Source organism: Rhincodon typus, chromosome 31, assembly GCF_021869965.1.
Source record: "Rhincodon typus isolate 14 chromosome 31, sRhiTyp1.1, whole genome shotgun sequence".
Classification (NCBI taxonomy): Eukaryota; Metazoa; Chordata; class Chondrichthyes; order Orectolobiformes; family Rhincodontidae; genus Rhincodon; species Rhincodon typus.
This window is the reverse complement of record NC_063362.1, coordinates 22,719,386-22,741,715: the sequence shown is the minus strand read 5'-3', so window position 1 is coordinate 22,741,715 and position 22,330 is coordinate 22,719,386. Positions and strand designations below refer to the sequence as shown.

Here is a 22,330-nt window from a genome sequence, read left to right as displayed (position 1 = left end):
CTTGTTAAAATTGGTTATTTTTGGTGTACTTTATAAAGTAATTGAGATGCAGTCTTTTAGCAATTTTCAACTCAGAAGCTGCTATACCAGAATTTAAAGAAGTGCACTCACTCTAAGTTGTCATGTCACATCCATTTATTATGATGGTTAGAGGTTATTTGTTTCTCCCTGGCTGTCAGATAGAGCCTGGTCTCAATCTGTATCACTTACTGATGTGAAAACACAAGCCTATGCTCCATTCAAACGTCCTTCCATCTTTTGTCTGTATCTATCGTTGTTACCATCTTGTTCCCCTCCCTCATATACTTGTCTAGCTTCCCCCAGATATATCTACACTATCCATTTCATACACTTGGATCAAATGGCCTCTTCCAACTCCGTAGGGATCCTATTCTATGTTTCCAGTTTTACATTGGTGGTCTCCAGTTATATCCATCCCCATGAGAGGACACATTCTTTCTGTATCCGCCGTATCAAAACCTTCATGACTGTAATGATCTTCATTGGGACACCCCTTAGTCTTCCTTTCTCAAGAGAAAAGAGTTTTGCCTGTCAACTCTTTCCTGATATCTGTACCTGTGTAAATCTCTGCACCTTGCATCTACATCTTTTTTATAATATGGTGATCAGAACTGCACACACTACTGTAAGTATGTTCCAAACAAGGTTCAAAACAGATTTAGCTTTGCCTCCCTACTTTTCAACTGTAACCCCCTGGAAAAATTCAACAAGGTCCGTTAGGCAACAGTTTCCATTTTGAAATCCATTCTAGCTGTTCTTAATATTATTCCTGGCATTGAACTGTCTTCAACTATGTTTGTTAGTCTGTTCATCTGTAACAGTTTACCATAAAAACTGATACATGGGTTTCATCAAAACTTGACAAATGGATAAGGATAGTGAGAACTTTTATTTGGGGAAGATTCAGATCTGGATTAGGAGCCTGGAATTTTTAAAAAGTATTCAATGACATCGGGCAAATTTACTTCTGAAAAAAAATTTGGAATATTTTATTTAGAATGTTGGTGATTGTTTTAGAATTTTCCAGCCAATGGAATGGAATTTGTCATAGCTGTCATAGCAGAGTTTTCAGAGCAGGTTGTTGGGCACATGTTGATCTATTGCTTCCTTAATCAGATGAAAGTGATTGATAAAAAGGGATCCAGATTTTCAGGTTTGTAGCTACAGAATGTAAACCAGGCAATGAAAATCCTCAAGTAAGAGCTACATATTATAATAACATTAAATTAACAACATGGTGGTGGTGTGTGTGTTCCACTGAGTACCCTCTTCACATGTACCATTTTTTTTGTAATTGTTCTTTTATTCTCTCCTACAGTAGGAATTCCATTATTTTTCTAGCACTGACATCACCATTTAACAACATGCAGCGTTAACAGTAAGCTCTCTGATATCTCTTACCAAGATTCTTTCAAAATGCATGGCTATAATTCACCTGGACAAGGGCCTTCATTCTGCAAGTTTATTCAATGCATTCCTTTTTTATTTTAAATACACTTATCTCTTGTTCATCTCATCATTTAATATCAAGTCTATCTGTTCTATCTCCTCAGTGAATACCAAGGTAAAGTAATCTTTTACTAATTCTTTCTTGTTACTTGTAACATTATCCTATATGTCTCTTAATGATAGTGCTCCTATCCTGGCCTTTCCTTTTTTCTTCATACGCCTTTAAACTGTCTTATGTTTTTGTTTTGTATACCTGGATAATTCACCTCCCTGATTCTTTTCACATCTCTCCACATTCTCTCTTATCACCCACTGTTTGGCTAACTATGTACTTGATGCTTATTTACTCAATTGTTCCTTAATGTCTTTATTCATTCACGGAATTTCACTAGTGTTTAGTTACACCTTTTCTTTGGTGGAATACATTTTTCCTGCTCTCTTAAATGTTTCCCATTGCTGTTTTATATTGTTATTTCCAAATATAGCTGTCTATTTCATTTTCCACATTTCTACTCTCAGTCCCCCAAAACCTGCATTTCTCCAATCTATTACCCTAGTTTTTCTCATCCACAAGACCATTTTATCATTATTTTAGGCATATTATGTTTATTCTCACTATTGCCCAAATGTTGTCCTGCCTTTTTTTAAATCTGTTTACCTGTTCTAGTTCATTCCCCATTACTACTGAATCTTCCTTTGATGGGGCTTTTTACATATTGGGTTAGAAAGGTGTTCTGTGCATATTTTAGAATCTCCTTATTATTGTTTTGTTCCTTCTGATCTGTTGCCTCATGAAGTGTAGTCAATTTCATAAACGAAAAGAACAAAAAGGAAGAAGAAATAATTTCACCGTGTCTTTTTCTGCTGCATTGAAGACCTTCTGATTGGCCAAAGTTTCAACCAGTAGTTGCAGAGTGACATCGCTGATTGCACTCTCATTAGAGAAGTGCGCAAAGTCAGCATTCATCTTCTCCACATACATCTCACTTACTGTGGGGAAAACCAGAATCCCCCGTAAAGGGAGAGTGTGTCCATTTTGATAGCATAATATTTTTGTTTTGCGTCTTGCCACCGAAGGTGCTCATAAAATTCTACATTCCCTCTATTTTCTTGCGTGCCTCAGAGACCCAATAAGAAAATCTCTTTGGAAAAGAAAGGAGATCTTTCAAATGTAAATTCCGAAACATAAACCCTGCGTCCCCACACACATATAGACCAAGAGAAAGTGGTTGTTCAAATTACAAGAACAAAAGTAACTCTTAAAAAGTGTCATCCAGAAAAGAAAATGTCAGTATTTAAGCTGTTTGATCTGAGCTGAAAAGCCACAGAAATCTCTTCCAGAGGGCAAAGGGGAGGGCAGCAGAGAGAGGGGCTGACCAAGGTGCAGTTGGATGATAGATATCACAGGGCAGTGCCAGACAAGCTACAGCGGGTGTGTGAGGATGGGAGAAGGCAGACACATGTAACAGCAGATCTCCTAGCAGGAATAATTACCAGCAGCAGCAGATCACAAAAGAGGTAGGGTGTTAACAGAGCGAAGCATCCCAACAAATTATCATCCAAGGCCAGGTCTGCATTCCATTTATACATTATCCAACTCTTTCAGAATGTTCCAACATTACCTCAAATGAATTATTCCAAGATATAGTAAGCATTGTGACATAGACAAATACTGCAGCTATTTGTGTAAAGCAAGATTTCACAGACAGTAATATTAATTTTGGTTCATGCTGTTTCATATGAGGAGTAAATATTGTTCAGGATGCAGGAAGATTCTGCTTTTCTTCAATTGACAAAGCACTCCTTTTCATTTATGGGATCTGGGCACTGCTGGGTAGTTATTTTTTTGTCCACTCTAATTGTCCTGGAGAAAATAGTGGTGAGCTGCTTTCTTGAACCGTTGCAATCAATGGGACATCCACAGTCCTATTAGGGAGGGATTACTAGGGTTTTGACCCAGTGAAGGAATAGCGATATATTTTCAAGTCAGGATGGTTTGAAGCTTGGAGGGGAGTTTGCAGATAATGGTGTCCCCATGTGTCTGCTGTCCTCATCCTTCTATGTGGTAGAGGTTATGGATTTGAAAGGAGCATTCGGAGAAGCCTTGGTGAGTTGCTGTTCATTTTATAGATGGCACACACTGCTGCCACTGTGCATGGGTGGTAAAGGTAATGGGTGTTGAGGGTGTTAGATGTGGTGTCAACTTTGTTCCGGATAATATCAAGCTTCTTGTTGAAGCTGCAACCATCCCGGCAAATAGAGAGTATTCTATCACACTCCTGCCTTGTGTTTTGTGGATGATGGACAAGCTTTGGAAAGTCAGGAGGTGTGTTACTCATTGCAGAATACTGCTGACCTACTCTTATAGCCACAGTATTTATATGGCTAGTCCTCCTGACCCAGAGATAGGGACACTACCCTGGTGCGACAAGTACCTCTATTGCAGAGCTTAGATCTGATAAGCTGATAATGGGATTACTTACCCCTGTTTATTATTTGCTGTTTATGCTGTTTGGCACATAAGTAGTCCTGCATTGTAACTTCACCAGACTGACATCTCAATTTTAGGCATGCCTGGTGCTGCTTTTGGCATGCCATCCTGCACTCTTGGCTGAACCAGAATTGACCCCACACTCTTCACTGTCCCAGAGCAGGTGATAAGCCAGACCATGAGGTAAAGGATTTGTGGTTAAATGCATTTCTGCTGCTGATGACAGCCCACAGCGCCACTTGGATGCCCAGGCTTGAGTTGCACAGTCTGGAAGGACAAGGCCAGCAGATACATTGGTCCATCCCCACCTTCAGGTTCCCTTCAAAGTCATACAGTCCTGACTTGGAATTATATCACTGCTTCCTAATGGTCACTGTGTCAAAATCCTGGAACTCCCTTCCTAACAGTGTGATGGGTGTATACCATATAGACTGCAGCAGTAAAGAAGGTAGCTCACCACCATCTTCTCAAGGGCAGTTAAGAACAGGCAACAAGGGTTTACCTTGGCAGCAATGATAAAAGAATATACCAGGGGGTAATCTTAAAAAAGGAAATATGCCTTCCCCTACATTTTGGAAATTTACCTTCAGGCTCTATGGTCAAGGTTGGAGCTACAGATGGTTCGTCAAGCACATCTCCTAAAAATAGCACAAGAAACAGGGATCAATGCCTGAACAAACTCATGGTATTCAAATATTCATAAAACAAAGGATATAATTGACTTTAGGAAAAAGAGAAAGCCATAGTTATGTGTTGCTTTTACTTCCTTGGCACATCCCGAAACACCTTCACAACCAGTGGGATCTGTTTGAAGTGTAGTTGTTGCTGATGGTTAGACAAACACAGCAGCAAGGTCGTACAAACAGCAACAAGATAAATGACAATCTGTAATCACAGTATCGTTTGAAGTCTGGAAATCGGAAGTACATCTCCAATAATAGACTTAATATCTCACTCGAAAGCCAACATCTTCAACAATGCAGCACCACCTCTGTACTGCAGTGAAGAACAGCCTGAATACAAACTCCAAATCTCAAAGTGCAACTTGAATTTATCCTCATTGATTCAGCTAAGCTAATATTACCGATTTCAGACAGACACAGAGAGTGCTGAAACCCTTACAAAAGGATACAGCAGCTGATGTTTGAGAATGCAGAAAATCAGAGACATTTAACACATCATTTACTAGTCAACCATCAGCTGAGTATTATTCTCCTTGATCCCAGTATTATCAAGCAGGAATATCCCAAAGTGAAACTCTGCTATGTTCCCTTGTGGCTGCGTGTGAGAGTAGATTACAAAGACTGAAGAACAAATGCAAATAGAAGGGGAGAAATAAGTTCAACTTGAGTTTCTACTCTAGGAACTCACTTCAAAGAACTAGTGTCAGTACCCAGTGATGGTTAATCTCTCTCACCTCCTACATATGGAATTATACTGCAGTTTGTATCAGAAAACAGGAAATCAGAGGGATAGATATGTTATGGCCATTATATCAGCTTAGGTTTGGCACATTCTGTCATAGATTTTCATGTTTGGCTGAGCAAGAATGTTCATTCACATTCAGTTAACTCTTGTGTGTACAGCATTTGAACCCATTATCTCATAATCCCTGATGGACCCACCAGTATCACAAAGTACCTGGGACCAGTGGTCCATATCCTTTTGACATCTATCTCCCATTCCCCGCCCCCAACCCAGGCCACCCCACTCTAATAATGTGACTCCTTCTATTTGTATACCTCTTTGTCTGGATGGAAGCTGGTTATAGGCATGCTCATTCACTGTTTTAAAATCACAATAAAAATGTTCCACAACAATTTGTGCTTTGCTTTCAAGATTGTCCAAGAAAGTAGAAACACGGGAAATCAGTGTCTTCCTGTTATTCCTGTACTGTAAAGAAATGAGTAAATCAGCCAGCAAAGAAGAAAATTCGTTAATAATTATCAAATTCATGTATTCATTTAATATTTTACAGGAGAAACAATCTGTAAACTTTACTTGACATCTGACAAACATTGAGAGGGTCACAGTTTCCAAAGACTGAATTGAGGAGAAATAATTTCTTTTCATAGGGATAGCTTTTGGAACTCTCTTCCTGAAAAGATGGTGGAACAGAGTCTTTGAATATTATTGACAGGGATAGACAGATTCTTGATAAACAAGGAACGTGAATGCAATGTAACCCACAAGTGGGTGGCACGGTGGCTCCGTGATTAGCACTGCTGCCTCACAGCACAAGGGACCTGGGTTTGATTTCACCTTTGGGCAATGGTCTGAGTGGAGTTTGCACATTCTCTCTGTGTCTATGTGGTTCCTTCAGGGTGCTCCAGTTTCCTCCCACAGTCCAAAGATGTGCGGGCTAGGTGAATAGGCCATGCTAAATTGCCCATAGTGTTGAGGGATGTGCAGGCAACGTGGATTAGCCATGGGAAATGCAGGGATACAGGGATGGGATGGGTCTGGGTGGGATGCTCTTTGGAGGGTTGATGGGCCAAATGGTCTGCTCTCATACTGGAGAGATTCTATGATAATCAGAGTACCTTCCATCTTACAGCATGGCCAAGAGGCTAAGTGGCCAAATCCTGCACTCAGCTCATGAGTTTGTCTGTTAGTTTATGTTCATTTTATCCACTCTTGAGAATGCCTTTACATTGATCAACTAGTCTAACCTCCCAAGCTGCTTCACATGAACATTACTGAACCATATTTGAGATTGAGTTACAAGAAGAGATATTGGGAGAGGTGATCAAAAGCTTTGTCAAAGAATTAGGTTCAAGTAGCAATTTAAAAGAGGAGAAAGAAAGCAGGGAATTCCAGACTTAGGCTGAAGTGATTGAAGACTCAATCTCCCTCACCCCCACAAAGCTTCTTCATACTTTAGCCTGAACAATCTATAGCAATTTTTTTAAAAAAAAATTGCAGCATTGTGGATGATCTCCCAAAATATGAATCTGTCTCTTCTCTTTGCAGACATTTATAGAGTTTTCATAATTCATTCATCTACCTCACAGCTCAATTACTCAATCTAGCAAAGTCTCCTATTCCTTATTTGTCCATTTTCATCATGCTGAAATCAAGCTGAGATCATCCCCTTCTACTGCTCCCAGATTTCTACAAGCCTTGCATTCTCCTTGTTTCCCCAACCCTCTCAGACAAAAACCTCACTTTTTAATCTGTTATAACATTTGAGTTCCAGCCCTTCGTGTTCCAGAGATAGTTCTTTCAACTCCAGGTATCCTGGTAAATCCATTGCATTTCCACAGAACAAAGAATTCTCTTCAGCACATTTCAATTTGAACATGTATATTTTTTTCTTGGTAGATGATTTTTTATCTCCATAGTTTCTCGTGGGTCTTTGCATTTTCTTGCCAAGTTGGTCTATTCTTCTCTGAACCTTAAAGCTAAACTTACGATGTTCAAAACAGTGAGTGAGACTAAGTAGCCATCACTTAAATTAAATTGAAACAACAAAATATAATTCAACAGATGCTAAAATATATTGGAAATGAATGGTTTGACCCCAGCCTCCCCTTCCCAAAGCAACTGTCTTTGACAAATTGGCTAATAATTAAAACAAGGCAACAAGATTATAGCAGATATAAATTTTGCAAATGAGGTTGCTTTTAATCTCTTGACAGAACTGCAGCTGGTAGAAACTACTGGTGTTGAAACTCTTTTACCTAATCCATAATAACCTGTTCAAGCACTCCATACACAGTGATCTTGTTCAGTGAGACTAGCCTGCAAAATATCCTTTTGATCAAGGAGTGGCAGAGATGGTAAGTCACTACAAGTTTCTTGTGACAAAATCCTTCTGTCAAAAGGCAGCTTTTGAATTACCACATAGAGACTGGTCCTTACTAAAGAGGTTCAGGTGAAGCCGGGGCCCCTGAGCACCCAAACTCTGTGGTGTAATGGTTTTTAGGACCCTGCAGCATCCTTAAGCTGATGTCACGGAGTTGCTTCCCACATAGTGTAAATAGCACAGTATGGGGGTGTCCACTAGATCTGAAGTGGATTCAAAGGGAGTAGCGCATACAGACAGCAATCCCTTGACAATGTAACAATAAAAATCAGAACTGGCATCTCTCAGATTACCACGTATAATTGTATGCAGTGTTAATATACAATAAGGGGAGTTCTAAAGAAGATGGAAGACAGTTTTTGACCTTGCCTTCTCTCCGTCAGTTTTAAATATAGCCCGAAGACCACATGACAAAAGGACTTAATGCAGATCTTGATGCATTTATGGAGCGATAGAAACAATGCTGCACGTCACTGAGGAGTGCCCCCTCGACAGACTAAGTGGTGAACGTGCAGTGGTAGTGCCAGTACCCCTTAACTGGGAGGCCTGGGTTCAAGTCCCACTTGCTCCAGAGGTATGTAATAACATCTCTGAACAGATTAATCAGAAAAATAGGTTAAATTAAAGAACATTAATTGCTTTAAACTCAGCAGGTGGGGAGGCAGTCGCTTGGCTTTGAGGGTCTGCATTCACGAACTGAAGAAATTAAATTAAAAGTGGCACGGTGGCTCAGTGCTAGTACTGCTGCCTCACAGCACCAGGGACTTGGGTTCAATTCCACCTTTAGGCAACTGTTTGTGTGGAGTTTGCACATTCGCCCTGTGTCTGCGTGGGTTTCTTCTGAGTGATCCGGTTTCCTACCACAGTCCAAAAATGCGCAGGTTAAGTGGATTGGCCATGTTAAATGGCCCATAATGTTCAGGGATGTGCAGGCTAGATGGGTTAATCATGATAGATGCAGTGTTACAGGGATAAGGTGAGGGGTGGGTCTGGGTGGGATGTTTTTCAGAGGGTTGGTGTGGACTCAATGGGCCGAATGGCCTGCTTATAACTGTATGGATTCAATGATCTTTAAACGCATACTAAATTATAAAGTGCATTATCCTTGTCATCACTTCCAGCTCTGACAGCTGAATCTTCCTTAATTTTGCTTTCGAAGAACAAGTCATTTTAATCCACCACCTCAACATGAAGAGTATATTGAAAATTTCCGGTCCAATCTCTTAATTGGAATTACTCTTAGCTGCCTAGACCCTAAAGTTCTGAAATTCTCTCCCTAAATTTCTTCCTCCTCCTTTTAAGAAGCCTGTTAAAACCCAGACCACACTTTTGGCCACTAATATCTCATGTGGCTTAGGGTTAAATTTTGTTTAATGTTCACTCCTGTGAAGTCACTTAGAACCTTGTACAACATGAAAGGTACTTTATAAATGAACCTTTTCAAATTCAATTTCATTTATCACTTTCTTTTGAAAAAGTTTATTCACCACAGCTTCAAGATCACTGTCAGATATCCCATTTCCATTGGTTAAATGTACCCTGTCCTTTTGAAGATCTTCCATACTGAAGGTCCCTTAAAAAGAAATCTTTAAAAAAACACAGAAGTTATGGAGCCATTCAAATGTAAGAATGTTTGGGGAAATGGCTGAATGTTGTCTATTTTACACAATTATTCAAAGCTCAAAGTTATCCTCGAGAGAAGAGAAAAAATATAAATTGCTGGTTTATGATTTCATTAGTTTGTAAGGACATTCTCTCAGGCTTAGCGTAACTGGTCACTTCTGTGAGTGGACCTTATCTCTTCTGTTATCAGGAGTGTATCTTTACTGCTAAGAGATAACAAGGTGTAGAGCTGGATGAACACAGCAGGGCAAGCAGCATCAGAGGAGCAGGAAGGCTGACGTTTCGGGCCTGGACCCTTCTTCAGAAATGGGGGAGGGGAAGGGGGATCTGAAATAAATAGGGAGAGAGGGGGAGGCGGATAGAAGATGGATAGAGGAGAAGATAGGTGGAGAGGAGACAAACCGGTCAAAGAGGCGGGGATGGAGCCAGTAAAGGTGAGTGCAGGTGGGGAGGTAGGGAGGAGATAGGTCAGTCCAGGGAGGACGGACAGGTCAAGGGGGTGGGATAAGGTTAGTAGGTAGGAGATGGGGGTGGGGCTTGAGGTGGGAGGAGGGGATAGGTGGGAGGAAGGACAGGTTAGGGAGGCGGGGACGAGCTGGGCTGGTTTTGGGATGCGGTAGGGGGAGGGGAGATTTTGAAGCTTGTGAAGTCCACATTGATACCATTGGGCTGCAGGGTTCCCAAGCGGAATATGAGTTGCTGTTCCTGCAACCTTCGGGTAGCATCGTTGTGGCACTGCAGGAGGCCCAGGATGGACATGTTGTCTGCGGAATGGGAGGGGGAGTTGAAATGGTTCGTAACTAGGAGGTGCAGTTGTTTAGTGCGAACCGAGCGTAGGTGTTCTGCAAAGCGGTCCCCAAGCCTCCGCTTGGTTTCCCTGATGTAGAGGAGGCCACAATGGGAACAGCGGATGCAGTATACCACATTAGCAGATGTGCAGGTGAACATCTGCTTGATGTGGAAAGTCTTCTTGGGGCCTGGGATGGGGGTGAGGGGGGAGGTGTAGGAGCAGGTGTAGCACTTCCTGCGGTTGCAGGGAAAAGTGCCGGGTGAGGTGGGGCTGGAGGGGAGTGTGGAGCGGACAAGGGAGTCACGGAGAGAGTGGTCCCTCCGGAAAGCAGATAAGGATGGGGAGGGAAAAATGTCTTTGGTGGTGGGGTCAGATTGCAGATGGCGGAAGTGTCGGAGGATGATGCGTTGGATCCGGAGGTTGGTGGGGTGGTACATGAGGACGAGGGGGATTCTGTTTTGGTTGTTATTGCGGGGAGGGGCTAAGAGCTTGTGTTTTCTGGATAGTAGGATCTTGCACCTCCTGTAATCTGTATTCTTCAGTCCTGAGAGAAGTCAAAACCTTGAAAAGCACATTTACTGAGATAGAAGTTATTGTGACTCAACAATCAAAAGAAGAGATTGATAAATAGACTGCAACTTTTGCAGCCTGAACTCTCTCTCAATAATCATAAAATGTATCTCTGCCACCCACCAATTGAGGTTAATTTGCTGTCATTTACAATTTGTTCTTTGATTTCAATGAGTTAGATGATCAGCCATGATCCTCCTTAGAAACCCTACAGTGTGGAAACAGGGCCATTCAGCCCAAGGCCACACCAACCCTCCGAAGAGCATCCCACCCAGACCCATCCCCCCTGTAACCCTGCATTTCCCATGGCTAATGCACCTAACCTACACATCTTTGAACACTGTGTGCAATTTAGCATGGCCAATCCATCTAACTTGCATATCTTTGGACTGTGGGAGGAAACTGGAGTACCTGGCAGAAACTCACGCAGACACGGGGAAAATGCGCAAACTCCACACAGACAGTCACCCAAGAGTGGGATCGAACCTGGGTCCCTCTGCTAACCACTGAGCCACTGTGCCAGCCTAAGAATCCTGTTGAATGATGGAGCAAGTTCAAAGAGCCAAATGGTCTGCACCTTCTCCTATTTTCTATATTTCTACAAAACATAAATGAATTTTTACAACCTTTCAGGGTTCACTGAATGCTTTTGAACTAAGTTAACTCTAACTCTGAAAAGAAAACCATGTCTTGGGATTGCGCTGCCCAATATTACATCTCCAGTGGAGAGACATCACAGTTAACATTTCGGGTCGAGTGATCCTTCCTCAGAATGGTTCTGAGCAAATAGCCCCAAAAATGTTACAGGACTTTTTTGATTCTTTTAAACACGGGCACACAGACCATTAGCAAGGTCGCCTCTTTCTACTTTCAAAATGTAATTATATCTGTTCCTGCCACATCTCCTTCAGTACTGAGTCTCTCAAATACTATTTCCAGACTTAATCTTTCCAATTCATTCTACAATGGTTGTCAGAGTTTGATTCTGTACAAATTGCACAGATCTCTGCTGCCAACAACTTATACTTTACTACTTCCACCCACTGGCCTTCACCATCCTTGCTAACCACACCTTTATTTGCAGACTTCACTCCAATCTATTTGTGACATATTATACTTTAACTTTCTGGATGTATTTCAAAGCCCTCAAACCCAGCCCCAACATAAATACCAGGACAGATACTCAAATATAGAAATATCCATGACAGATCCAAAACGTAAGAGAATCAAAACCAGATGATGCTTACTCCTCACCTTAAAGTGTAAGAGAACGTTTGCTTAAAACAAATTCTTCAAGTTGGCTTAGAGTTGTCGGTCGAACGTTTCACAAGCAGGAAGTACGTGGCAGAAATAACATCTGCATTCACTTTCACGGTGTTGAAACAGCACAACTTCCTGTAAAGGCTCATATCTATAAACAACTGGAACTCCGAGCCTGCAGCATTATCAGGAGTTGTAGCCAAATAAGTAATGGCAGTATCTCAAAGATGGTGCATTTGATTGTTAATTATACTATTCAATGTAAATGGCAAAGTGTTCCATTCCTTTCGTTAATGAGATATTAGTCTAGTGTCACCACATCTAAATGATCAACTCACCACATTCAGCAAAAGGAGTAATAAAACGCTTTCCACCCAGACCCATCTCCCCTGTAACCCTGCATTTCCCATGGCTAATGCACCTAACCTACACATCTCTGAACACTGTGTGCAATTTAGCATGGCCAATCCATCTAACTTGCATATCTTTGGACTGTGGGAGGAAACTGGAGTACCTGCAGAAACTCACGTAGACACAGGGAAAATGCGCAAACTCCACACAGACAGTCACCCAAGGTTGGGATTGAACCTGGGTCCCTATGCTACTGTGCCAGCCTAAGAATCCGGTTGAATGATGGAGCAAGTTCGAAGGGCCAAATGGTCTGCACCTTCTCCTATTTTCTATATTTCTACAAAACATAAATGAGAAACCCAGGTAATGTTCTAGGGACCTGGGTTCAAATCCTGCCACAGCAGAGGGTGGAATTTGAATTCAATAAAAATCTGGAATTAAAGAGTCTAATGATGATCTTGAATCCATTATTGATTGCCATCTGGTTCACTAATATCCTTTAGGGAAGGAAACAGCCATCCTTACCTGGTCTGGCCTATGTGTCACTCTAGACCCACAGCAATGTGGTAATAAATTAGGGATGGGTAATAAATAGTGATGCCCATATCTCATGAATCAGTGGAAAAAAAAAGCAAGCCAATAAATTCAATTGTCCTCTGACTAAGAAAAAAAATGCTCCTCTTCTCTGGAGAGGTAATTCCCAGGATGGACAATCACAAGCCATTGGCTCAGGTCTGTGAGCTTGGGCCTGAGCCTCATGCGTTTCTCTAGGCTATCTCCTGAAGTTATATCCCTCTTGCAATGTAGAGGCCAAACTGAGGAAGGTGCGAACACATGATTGTGAAGAAAGATGTTCTGATCACAGGCTGATGTTATTGCCAGACAAGTTAGATCCCAGACTGAAACCTGGCTTGATAAATCATATTTTAATGGTTTTTTTTGTTTTGGTTTCCACAAGGTGATCTCTCACTGCGATACAAGCACATGGTGCTGCAGATTCAGGTTTAACAATAAAATCTAAGTTTATTCTGCAAAGAAAATGAAGATAAAATAGAATAAACCAAACTATTTACATATTACAAGTTTAAAAATTTTGAAAGACATGATTAAAATATAATTCCATGAATACCCAAAACACACTTTTAAAAATTCCAAAAACACTCTTTTACAGATTCCCAAAACACTCCTTTACAGATCCCAAAAACACCCCATTACAGTGTTCATATCAGAGAGAAATTCCTTCTCTATCAGCTCTGCAGGTTTAATTTAACTGTAACTTCAACTCCCAGTCTAAACGACCTGATAGCCCCTTCCTGGAGCCTTGAGTTTAAACTTTCTCAGCTTTACGACCCCTTCAAGGTTTTACACAAACACTTCTGGTCTGGAATTATTACTAAACTCCTAACTTTGACATAATCTATCTTCTCCTTTTCTCAGGAGCAACTGCTTTACACATCCATCTTCAGTTAGGAATTTTATAGAATTGCCCCAAATGGCAGCTAAAGCTGAAAGGTTTCTCCCCAGCTTATGGGTGTTTACTGCAAGCTTTAAAACAGATCTTGGTGTTTGTTTGTAAGCACTGTCACTGAGGATTTCTACCAAATGACTTTGAAAGTTTGCTGAGGGAACCATCTGACAGAATCCACCATCTCCTTTTCTTTCAGGGTCTTAAGGACGTTACACGCTGACCACAGTGTGATAAACTTGCAATCAAAGGCGATTTTCTGCATAATCTTCTCCAAGAGAAACATATTGGACTACACGATCCAATGGAGTGCAGTATTCTGCAGTGACGTGACCAAACCCATCCTTTACAACACCAGGGGCACACAGACCCTCAGCACACAGTGACCCTTAGACAGAGAAATTACAATGAATCTAAACTAGATAACCAAAACTCCAGTTGTGTCACTGTTGTCTGCTGCTCCTGCTGGCAAAATCAGAACTCCAGTGGCAGCATGACAATATAGACCAGAGACCCAGATTGGTACCTCTGGATCAGCTAAACTCCCACGATCTTGTGGCCATGTGACCATGCCAAACCAAGTGGAGTTCCGCACGCGGCAAGCCACCAAGATCTCCCCCTGAGACTTTGTGAGTCAGAGAAACGGTGAAGACGATGCCAAAAGTGAACAATCATGGTGCAATGTGAAAAATGGACATTGCTTAAAAGTTAAGCACAAGGATGCAGTTTGACACGTAGACACTCTCAAGCAAGGAAGAGGAGAACCATGGCTATCCCAATGTTGAATAAGTCTTGTTAATATGGTGAACATTCCCATCTCCAGTCCAATCCTGCAGGAAAGGGGAGTTGCCCTGGGAAAGAGGCTGAGCCATCCGGAATCCAGCTCCAGTGATGGACAAAATCCAAGCTAAGCATCGTCCTCCACAGCACAGATAGTAGGAAACGCAGATGTTGGAGAATCCGAGACAACAAGGTGTAGAGCTGGATGAACACAGCAGGCCAAGCAGCATCATAGGAGCAGAAAGGCTGACGTTTCGGGCCTAGACCCTTCACAGCATGCTGGGTTTGTAGTTCCGACAATAAACACAAATGATTGGCTGCACATGGTATCGCCCACTTCCTGAACGAGTATGCACCAAGTGAGATTTACAACGCAGGTGAAACCAAACTGGTTTGCCATCATTTATCACATCATCCTTTTACTTTTACTGACGCGTTGCAAGTGAAGCAGGGAACGCGTCAATGTTACAGTCTGTACTAACGTGGCTGGCACCGAAAGGCTGCTACTTTGGTTTCCACCGTGTGCTCCGCTTTCCTCCCACGGTCCACAGATGTGCAGGCTGAGTGCATGGGCCATGGGAAATGCAGGGGTACAGGGATAGGGTGGGCTGCTCTTCAGAGGGTCAGTGCAGGCTCGATGTGCCGAATGGCCTCTTTTTGCACTGTACGGATTCCGTGATTGAAAATCCTACTTAGATCTATAAGGTCACCTCTTATTTATCTTCTTGCAGTTGCGTTTCTCCGAGTTCACTCAAACTCAATCCCTGTGACAGAGTTTCCTCCAGTGACTCCGGCTCTTGACTGTCTGTCTTCCTTTGTTTCTCAAAGAATCAGTTCACCAGCTCTAACAAAGCGGTGGAGGTGGCAGCCAAACTTTCACTGTTCCTGACAACCACTGTACTCATGTCTGTGAACTATCTGTCCACAGAAATGTATTTTAATATTACAAACCGCCACAAGGTGGCAGATAGCACCATCTTTTCAGACCATGGTTTTGGTAAGAGGCTTTTTCCACAGTTTGCTTGGATATTTAAGTGTTTGTTTTTGAAAATCATGGATGGGGAATTGAGTGTTCTATTCAGCAATCAAACTAATCTGGGGAGGCAGCAGTACAGTGGAGGACACAGAGTTTGAATCCATTGTGGTAGATGACAAAATTTGAAATCTGGAAAATGACCGGATATAGAAGTTGGCTCAAAGGTAACCAATCAAAACCACTTTCAACTTTCAATCCCAACAGGTCCATTAATACTCATTAAAGAAATCAGCCATCCTTACCTGGTCTGCCTATATGTGACTCCAGTCCCACATCAATGTGCTTGACTGAGCACTGCACTCTGAGCAATTAGGCATGGGCAATAAATGCTGACCTAATTAGTGACGTAAACATACCATAAATAGTTTGTGTGTATTCATTCACAGGATGAGGGCATCATTGACTAGGCCAATATTTATTGCCCATCCCTAATTGCCCAGAGGTAGTCACATGTAGGTCAGAGCAGGTAAGGATGGCAGATTTCTTAAAGGACATTGCTGAACCAAGTGGGTTTTTCCTGACAATCAACAATGGATCATGGTCATCATTAGACTCTTAATTCCAGATTTTTAATTGAATTCAAATTCCACCATCTGCCGTGAGGGGATTCGAACACGGGTCCCCACAACATTACCTGGGTCTCTGCATTAATAGTCCAGTGATAATACCACTTATCCAACGCGTCCCCCAAAAATTATCTAAAAAATTACCTGGAAAATATTTATACTTTGTCATCTGATACTCGGCGAATAGAATTTAACCGTCTTGTTGTAAACCTGTTGAAAATTTAAGGAGCTCCAGTTGCAGTGAAATACATCACACTTGCAGAGTGGTGCCAGCCTTTAAGAAGCTGTTTTTAATTTATAACACTGTTTTTATTTTATAACACAGTTTTTATTCCTGCTGAGCCAGTAGCAAATATATCAAGCAAGATAGAACAATGAGAGTTGTATCTTACAGAGAGTGCTCAGAGGTGGGAGGGAAAGGGGTTAGTAACCCATAAGTGGCACCAGAGTGACCTGGCATGGGAACTGGCATTTACAAACAATCCTAATTGTTTATTCATTAATATTGCGGAGTGTATGGTCGCCCATCAATCAAAGTATGTGGGTGGCATCAACATCAACCTGTTCAGAGCATGAGGAACACAATGAGAATTCATCAGGTTAGAAACAACAACTGAGACTGTGTGGAAGATGGGTGTGTCAGTATGGCAGGGAAAATAGGTACACCAGTAATTAACTATAATCCATGAGAGACTGAAGGCACCTCTCCCTGTTAGGGAGAGGCAATGGGTTTTATAACTGGAAGGGCAGAACCTTACATCAAACATGTGGCAGAGCAAGGAAGCAAGTCCCAAGTTTACATCAGCCAAAATGGGAATTGGAATGGGAACCTTTGCTATTGGCATTATTCAGAACCACATACATCAAGCTGACCAGCCCCTTTCGGGAAAACACATTTTAAAAAATTACATGGGATCAGATCAAAGGGATGTGTGTACAGTTAGAATGAGGGGCAAGAGCAGTAGTGGGAATTAAATAGATACCACATAATGCTACACAGCATTAATAGTAGTGGAATGGGACACAACCATCAGATGACATATACAAGAGGTCGGGTTCTCTAGTACTCTTGAATGACACAGCCTCTCCAGCTTTAATTAAAGCATCTCAATATTTTATGTTTTTCTGGTGCTGCTTTGTGGTGCTGTAGAATACAATGGATCCTGCCAGCTTCAAATATATACTTACCTCAGGATTTGCCCCTGAGCCAGACAGATTGCCAATAGATCAGTTGGCTTCTTGCCCCTTATCAGAGGGCAATTCGGATCAGGATCTGAAGTTTTGGATTCATTTGGACTTCTTTCGTTGTTACAACCCAAGTCATATTGGTCAGAGAGGAAGTTAAAATGTTTTACAGCCAACCTAGTGAGAGAAGAGAGCTGATAAGTTCCCCCCACCCCCAAAATAATTGGACTCCCTCAATTGTCAAATCTAAAATGGACAGTACCCATTTCTATTGATTTGAGTCTGAACAAAGTTGTCCAAGGAGAACAGACCAATAATGAGTGGGCAATAGCAACCCTACTTGCCCAGTTGAGCCAAAGTTCATATTGAATGGAAGACTGTGCTGTGGTTCAATATTGAACCTTTCAACTGCTTCATTAAATTCAATCAACTTGCCACACTCTGTGACCTGAAAAAAAACTTAGAAACCAGATTGCACAACATGGCTCAACAACAACAACATACATTCATATAGTCTTCAGTGTTGATAATAACCCAAGATTCTTCACTGCGAAATTATGAAACAAATTTTGACACCAAGCCACATAGGGGGAAATTATAACAAATGATCAAAAGCAGGAAGGTTTCAAGGAATGTCATAAAGAAGGAACATGAGTTGAAGGGGACAGAGGAGAGGAAATTACAAGTTTCAAGTTCCGAAGGCACAGAAAACACAGGGATCGGTTCTTTGTTTGTCATTTATATAAATGAGAATTAGGTGTGAGAATATAGAAGGCACGGTTAGTGAGTTTGCGGATGACACCAAATTTGGTGGCACAGTAGACAGTGAAGAAGGTTTTCTAAGATTACAAAGGGATCTTGATCAAATGGGTCAATGGGCTGAAAAATGGCAGATGGAGTTCAATCTGGATAAATGCAAGATATTACACTTTAGTACAACAAATAAGGTAGGGCTTATACATTAATGGTAGGGGCCTTGGGTAGTATAGTAGAGGGACCGAGGGGTTCAAGTATGTTTTTTTAAATTCACTCACAAGATGAGGGTATTGCTGGCTAGGCTGCATTTATTGCCCATCCCAAAATGCCCAGATGGCAGTTAGGAGTCAACCACATTGCTGTGGGTCTAGAGTCACATGTAGGCCAGACCAGGTAAAGATGGCAGTTTCCTTCCCTAAATGACATTAGTTAAACAGATGGGTTCTTCCAACAATTGACAATGGATTCACAGTTATCATTAGACTTTTAATTCCAGATTTTTTTTTGTGAATTCAAATTCCATATCTGTCATGGCAAGATTTGAAATCAGATCCCCAGTACATTACCTGGGACTCTGGATTAACGGTCAAACGATAATACCACTAGGCCATCACCTGTCACATATAGACAGAGTGGTTAAAAAGACATTTGTCACGCTTGCCTTCATTGCTCAGTCCTTTGAATATAAGAGTTGGGACGTCATGTTGAGGTTGTAGAGGACATTGGTGAGACCTGTTTTGGAATACTGTGTCCAGTTCTGGTTCCCAGTTAAAGGAAGGATATTATTAAGCTGGAGAGGGTTCAGAAGAGATTTACCAGGATGTTGCCTGGTATGGAAGGTTTGAGTTATAAAGAAAGTGGATAGGCTGGGACTTTTTTTTCACCGGATTGTAGAAGGTTGAAAGGTGACCTTGGATGGGTGATTTTAAGACAAGGGGGCATGTTTTTGAGGTGAGAGGAGAGAGGTTTAAAAAAAGACATGAGCGGCAAATTTTTTACACAGAGGGTGTTTCACGTGTGTAATGAACATCCAGAGGAAATGGTGGATGTGGGCACAATTAACATGTTTAAAAGACATCTGGATAGGTACATGAATAGGAAAGGTTTGGAGGGATATGGGCCAGGAGCAGGCAGATAGGGCTAGTTTAGTTTACGATTATGTTTGGCATGGACTGGTTGGACTGAAAGGTCTGTTTCTGTGTTGCATGCCTCTATGAAACCTCTATCCTCCTACTCTGAAAATTGGCAAATTCTCAGCATGATTACCACACAGAATCCATCCGTGAGTGAATGGAATTTATGGGCTCATTTTTGAGAATCTGGTGGTCTTCATGTTAATTTTAGTCTCACCCAGCTTCCATGCCTTCACCCTGAAATAACTCCAGGAATGCCAATATCCTGTCAGCAAGTCACCCTTTATTTCCATGTGCATAGTACTTGGCACTGATCCAGCTCCTCAGAGCCAGCTCTCAGAGTGAACAGAATCCCTGACACTCCTGCTTATATCTGCCAGCCAGGGCTCCCTGATTGGACCAGTTTAACAGCACCAATCAGGGAGCTCATATTCTATGAGATCCACCTGGTTGACCTTGTTCCAATTGCTACATGTCCCACCATTGGTTGCTGTGCCTTTGCTTCATTCACTGGAATTCCTTCCTTGAACCCATTCCCCTTTTCAACTTCTGCCTCTCCTTCAAGACTCTCCTACAAATCCAGCTCTTTGATCAAATTGCTGCTGAACTTGCCATTTTTTTTACCATGGTGCCCATTTCCCTCATGTCTCTGTGAAATGCTGAGGAACTTTGTTTTTGAAGACACTGAATAAATACATGGCGCTCTGGCTCATCTTGTAGTAAATCCATACACAGCCACATTATTTCTTCAAAGTAAAATAACATCAGCAGCTATTTAGTAAGTGGATCAGGTAGATTCCATCAAAAACATGGCTGAATGGTCCTGAAGTTAATATAAATGTCCCCAGAAGGCAATATCCATCAGCTTTGACGCATTGCATATTTCTCCAGAATATATTTATTCTTCGTTTTCTCAAACCAGAGACCAGATTTCAACTTAATTGTTCAACCATTTTGTCATTTGTTCTTTCTTACCTTCCACTGTCTCGTGTCCACCCTTTTCATTCTTTCCTCCTTACTCCATCCCTACCTCTGCACTTGCTTAAAAACTGCTGACCTCTTGTGAGTGTTTGCAGCAATTTTTTGTTTTTTCTTTAAAATGTTGAATTTCAAACAATTGCTGCACTTCCAATAAGATGGGCTCTTGATTCTTTTGCCTGGCTCCCAGCTTGGGTTGACCAAGTTACTGGGTATCTTCTTCTAAGCACTTTTTTCTCAATTCTGGCTGGCTTCTTTCTTGTGAGTTCATGGGATCTGGGTGTCTCCGGTTGGGCCAGAATATATTGCCCATCCCTAACTGGACTTGAGAAGGTGGTGGTGAGCCAACTTGTTAGCAGAGACCTGGGAAACCAAGGAGCAAATGAAGTTACCAGGATGCTACTGTTTCATTGATTTGGAATCAGTAGGGGTCTGGACAGGAGGGTGTGAGGGAAATGGTGTCAGCAGGATCAAACTATTATACTTCAGTGGACGTGATCTCTCTGGACTTCAGTAAGGTGTTCGACAAGGTTCCTCATGCTAGTCTGGTTAGCAAGGTTAGAACACATGGAATACAGGGAGAACTAGCCATTTGGATACAGAACTGGCTCAAAAGTAGAAGATAGAGGGTGGTGGTGGAGGGGTGCTTTTCAGACTTGAGGCCTGTGACCAGCGGTGTGCCACAAGGATTGGTGCTGGGTCCCACTGCTTTTTGTCATTTATATAAATGTGAATATAGGAGATGTGGTTAGTAAGTTTGCAGATGACACCAAAATTGGAGGGGTAGTGGACAGCGAAGGAGGTTCCCCCAGAGTACAATGGGATCTTGATCAGATGGGCCCCAATGGGCCAAGGACTGGCAGATGGAATTTAATTTAGATAAATGTAGGGTGCTGCATGTTGGAAAGGCAAATCAGGGCACGACTTATACACTTAATGGTAAAGTTCTGGGCAGTGTTATTGAATAAAGACACCTTAGAGTGCAGGTTGATAGTTCCTTGAAAGTGGAGTCACAAGTAGAAAGGACAGTGAAGAAGGCGTTTGGTATGCTTGCCTTTATTGGTCAGTGCATTGAGTACAGAAGTTGAGAGGTCATGTTGATGTTGTACAGGACATTGGTTAGGCCACTTTTGGAATACTGTGTGCAATTCTGGTCTCCCTGCTATAAGAAAGATGTTGCAAAACTTGAAAAGGTTCAGAAAAGATTTGTAAGGATGTTGCCAGGCTTGGAGGATTTGAGATATAGCAAGAGGCTCAATAGGCTGGGGCTATTTTCCCTGGAGTGTCAGAGGCTGAGGGGTGCCTTTATAGACGTTTATAAAATCATGAGGGCCATGAATAAGGTAAATATACAAGGTCTTTTCCCCAGGGCAGGGGAGTCCCGAACTAGAGGGCATAGGTTTAAGGTGAGAGGGAAAGATTTGAAAGGGATCTAAGGGACAATGTTTTCACACAGAGGGTGGTGCATGTATGGAATGAGCTGCCAGACAAAGTGGTGGAGGCTGGTACAATTACAACATTTAAAAGGCATCTGGATAGGTATATGAATAGGAAGGGTTTATAACCTTCAAAGCCAAAGCTGTGTGAGATCTTTGTCTCATTTATGTAGAAGGCTCTTCCTGTACAGTTGACAAAAGCATATTTGGCAGCAGAAATGTTAGAAGATTGTGCACCGAATACCAAGTCTGTTACTTGGATGAAGCTTCCCTGAAATTTGTGACAATTTGTCCCAGTTATAGTTATCTGTGTGAAAAAAGATGAATTTATCCAGGACTGGAGGATCAAGGAGAGGATAACTGACGGAATGATGACATCTCAGATGTTTAACATCACCCTTCCAAGTATGGCCAAGCAACTGGTTCATCCACACCATCTCATTGGATATGATGATCTGGAAACACTTAACTGCAAATATATTGACTTTATTCTATTTAATAGAAAACCTGGCTAATGCCGTTGACTAGTCAACTATTTCAGGATATAATCCTAAATTAACAGCACCAATTTATATCAATCTCAGATACTGATCTCAATTTAGAATCAGCAATTAATGGTGAAATGTTGTGAC

At 41.8% G+C, this 22,330-nt stretch overlaps 1 protein-coding gene across 3 annotated transcripts in view; it reads right to left on the bottom strand.

The window, feature by feature from the left end:
• Positions 1-22,330, bottom strand: part of foxj3 (forkhead box J3) — a 163,663-nt gene that overhangs the window by 3,593 nt on the left and 137,740 nt on the right. For 2 of the 3 annotated variants that reach the window (XM_048615191.1, XM_048615193.1), the window contains one exon: positions 4,546-4,599. In XM_048615191.1, coding sequence (XP_048471148.1) covers positions 4,546-4,599 — 54 coding nt within the window. Of the gene's footprint in view, positions 1-110; positions 2,461-4,545; positions 4,600-22,330 lie in introns of those variants that run through there. The other variant, XM_048615189.1, reaches the window with a different exon arrangement.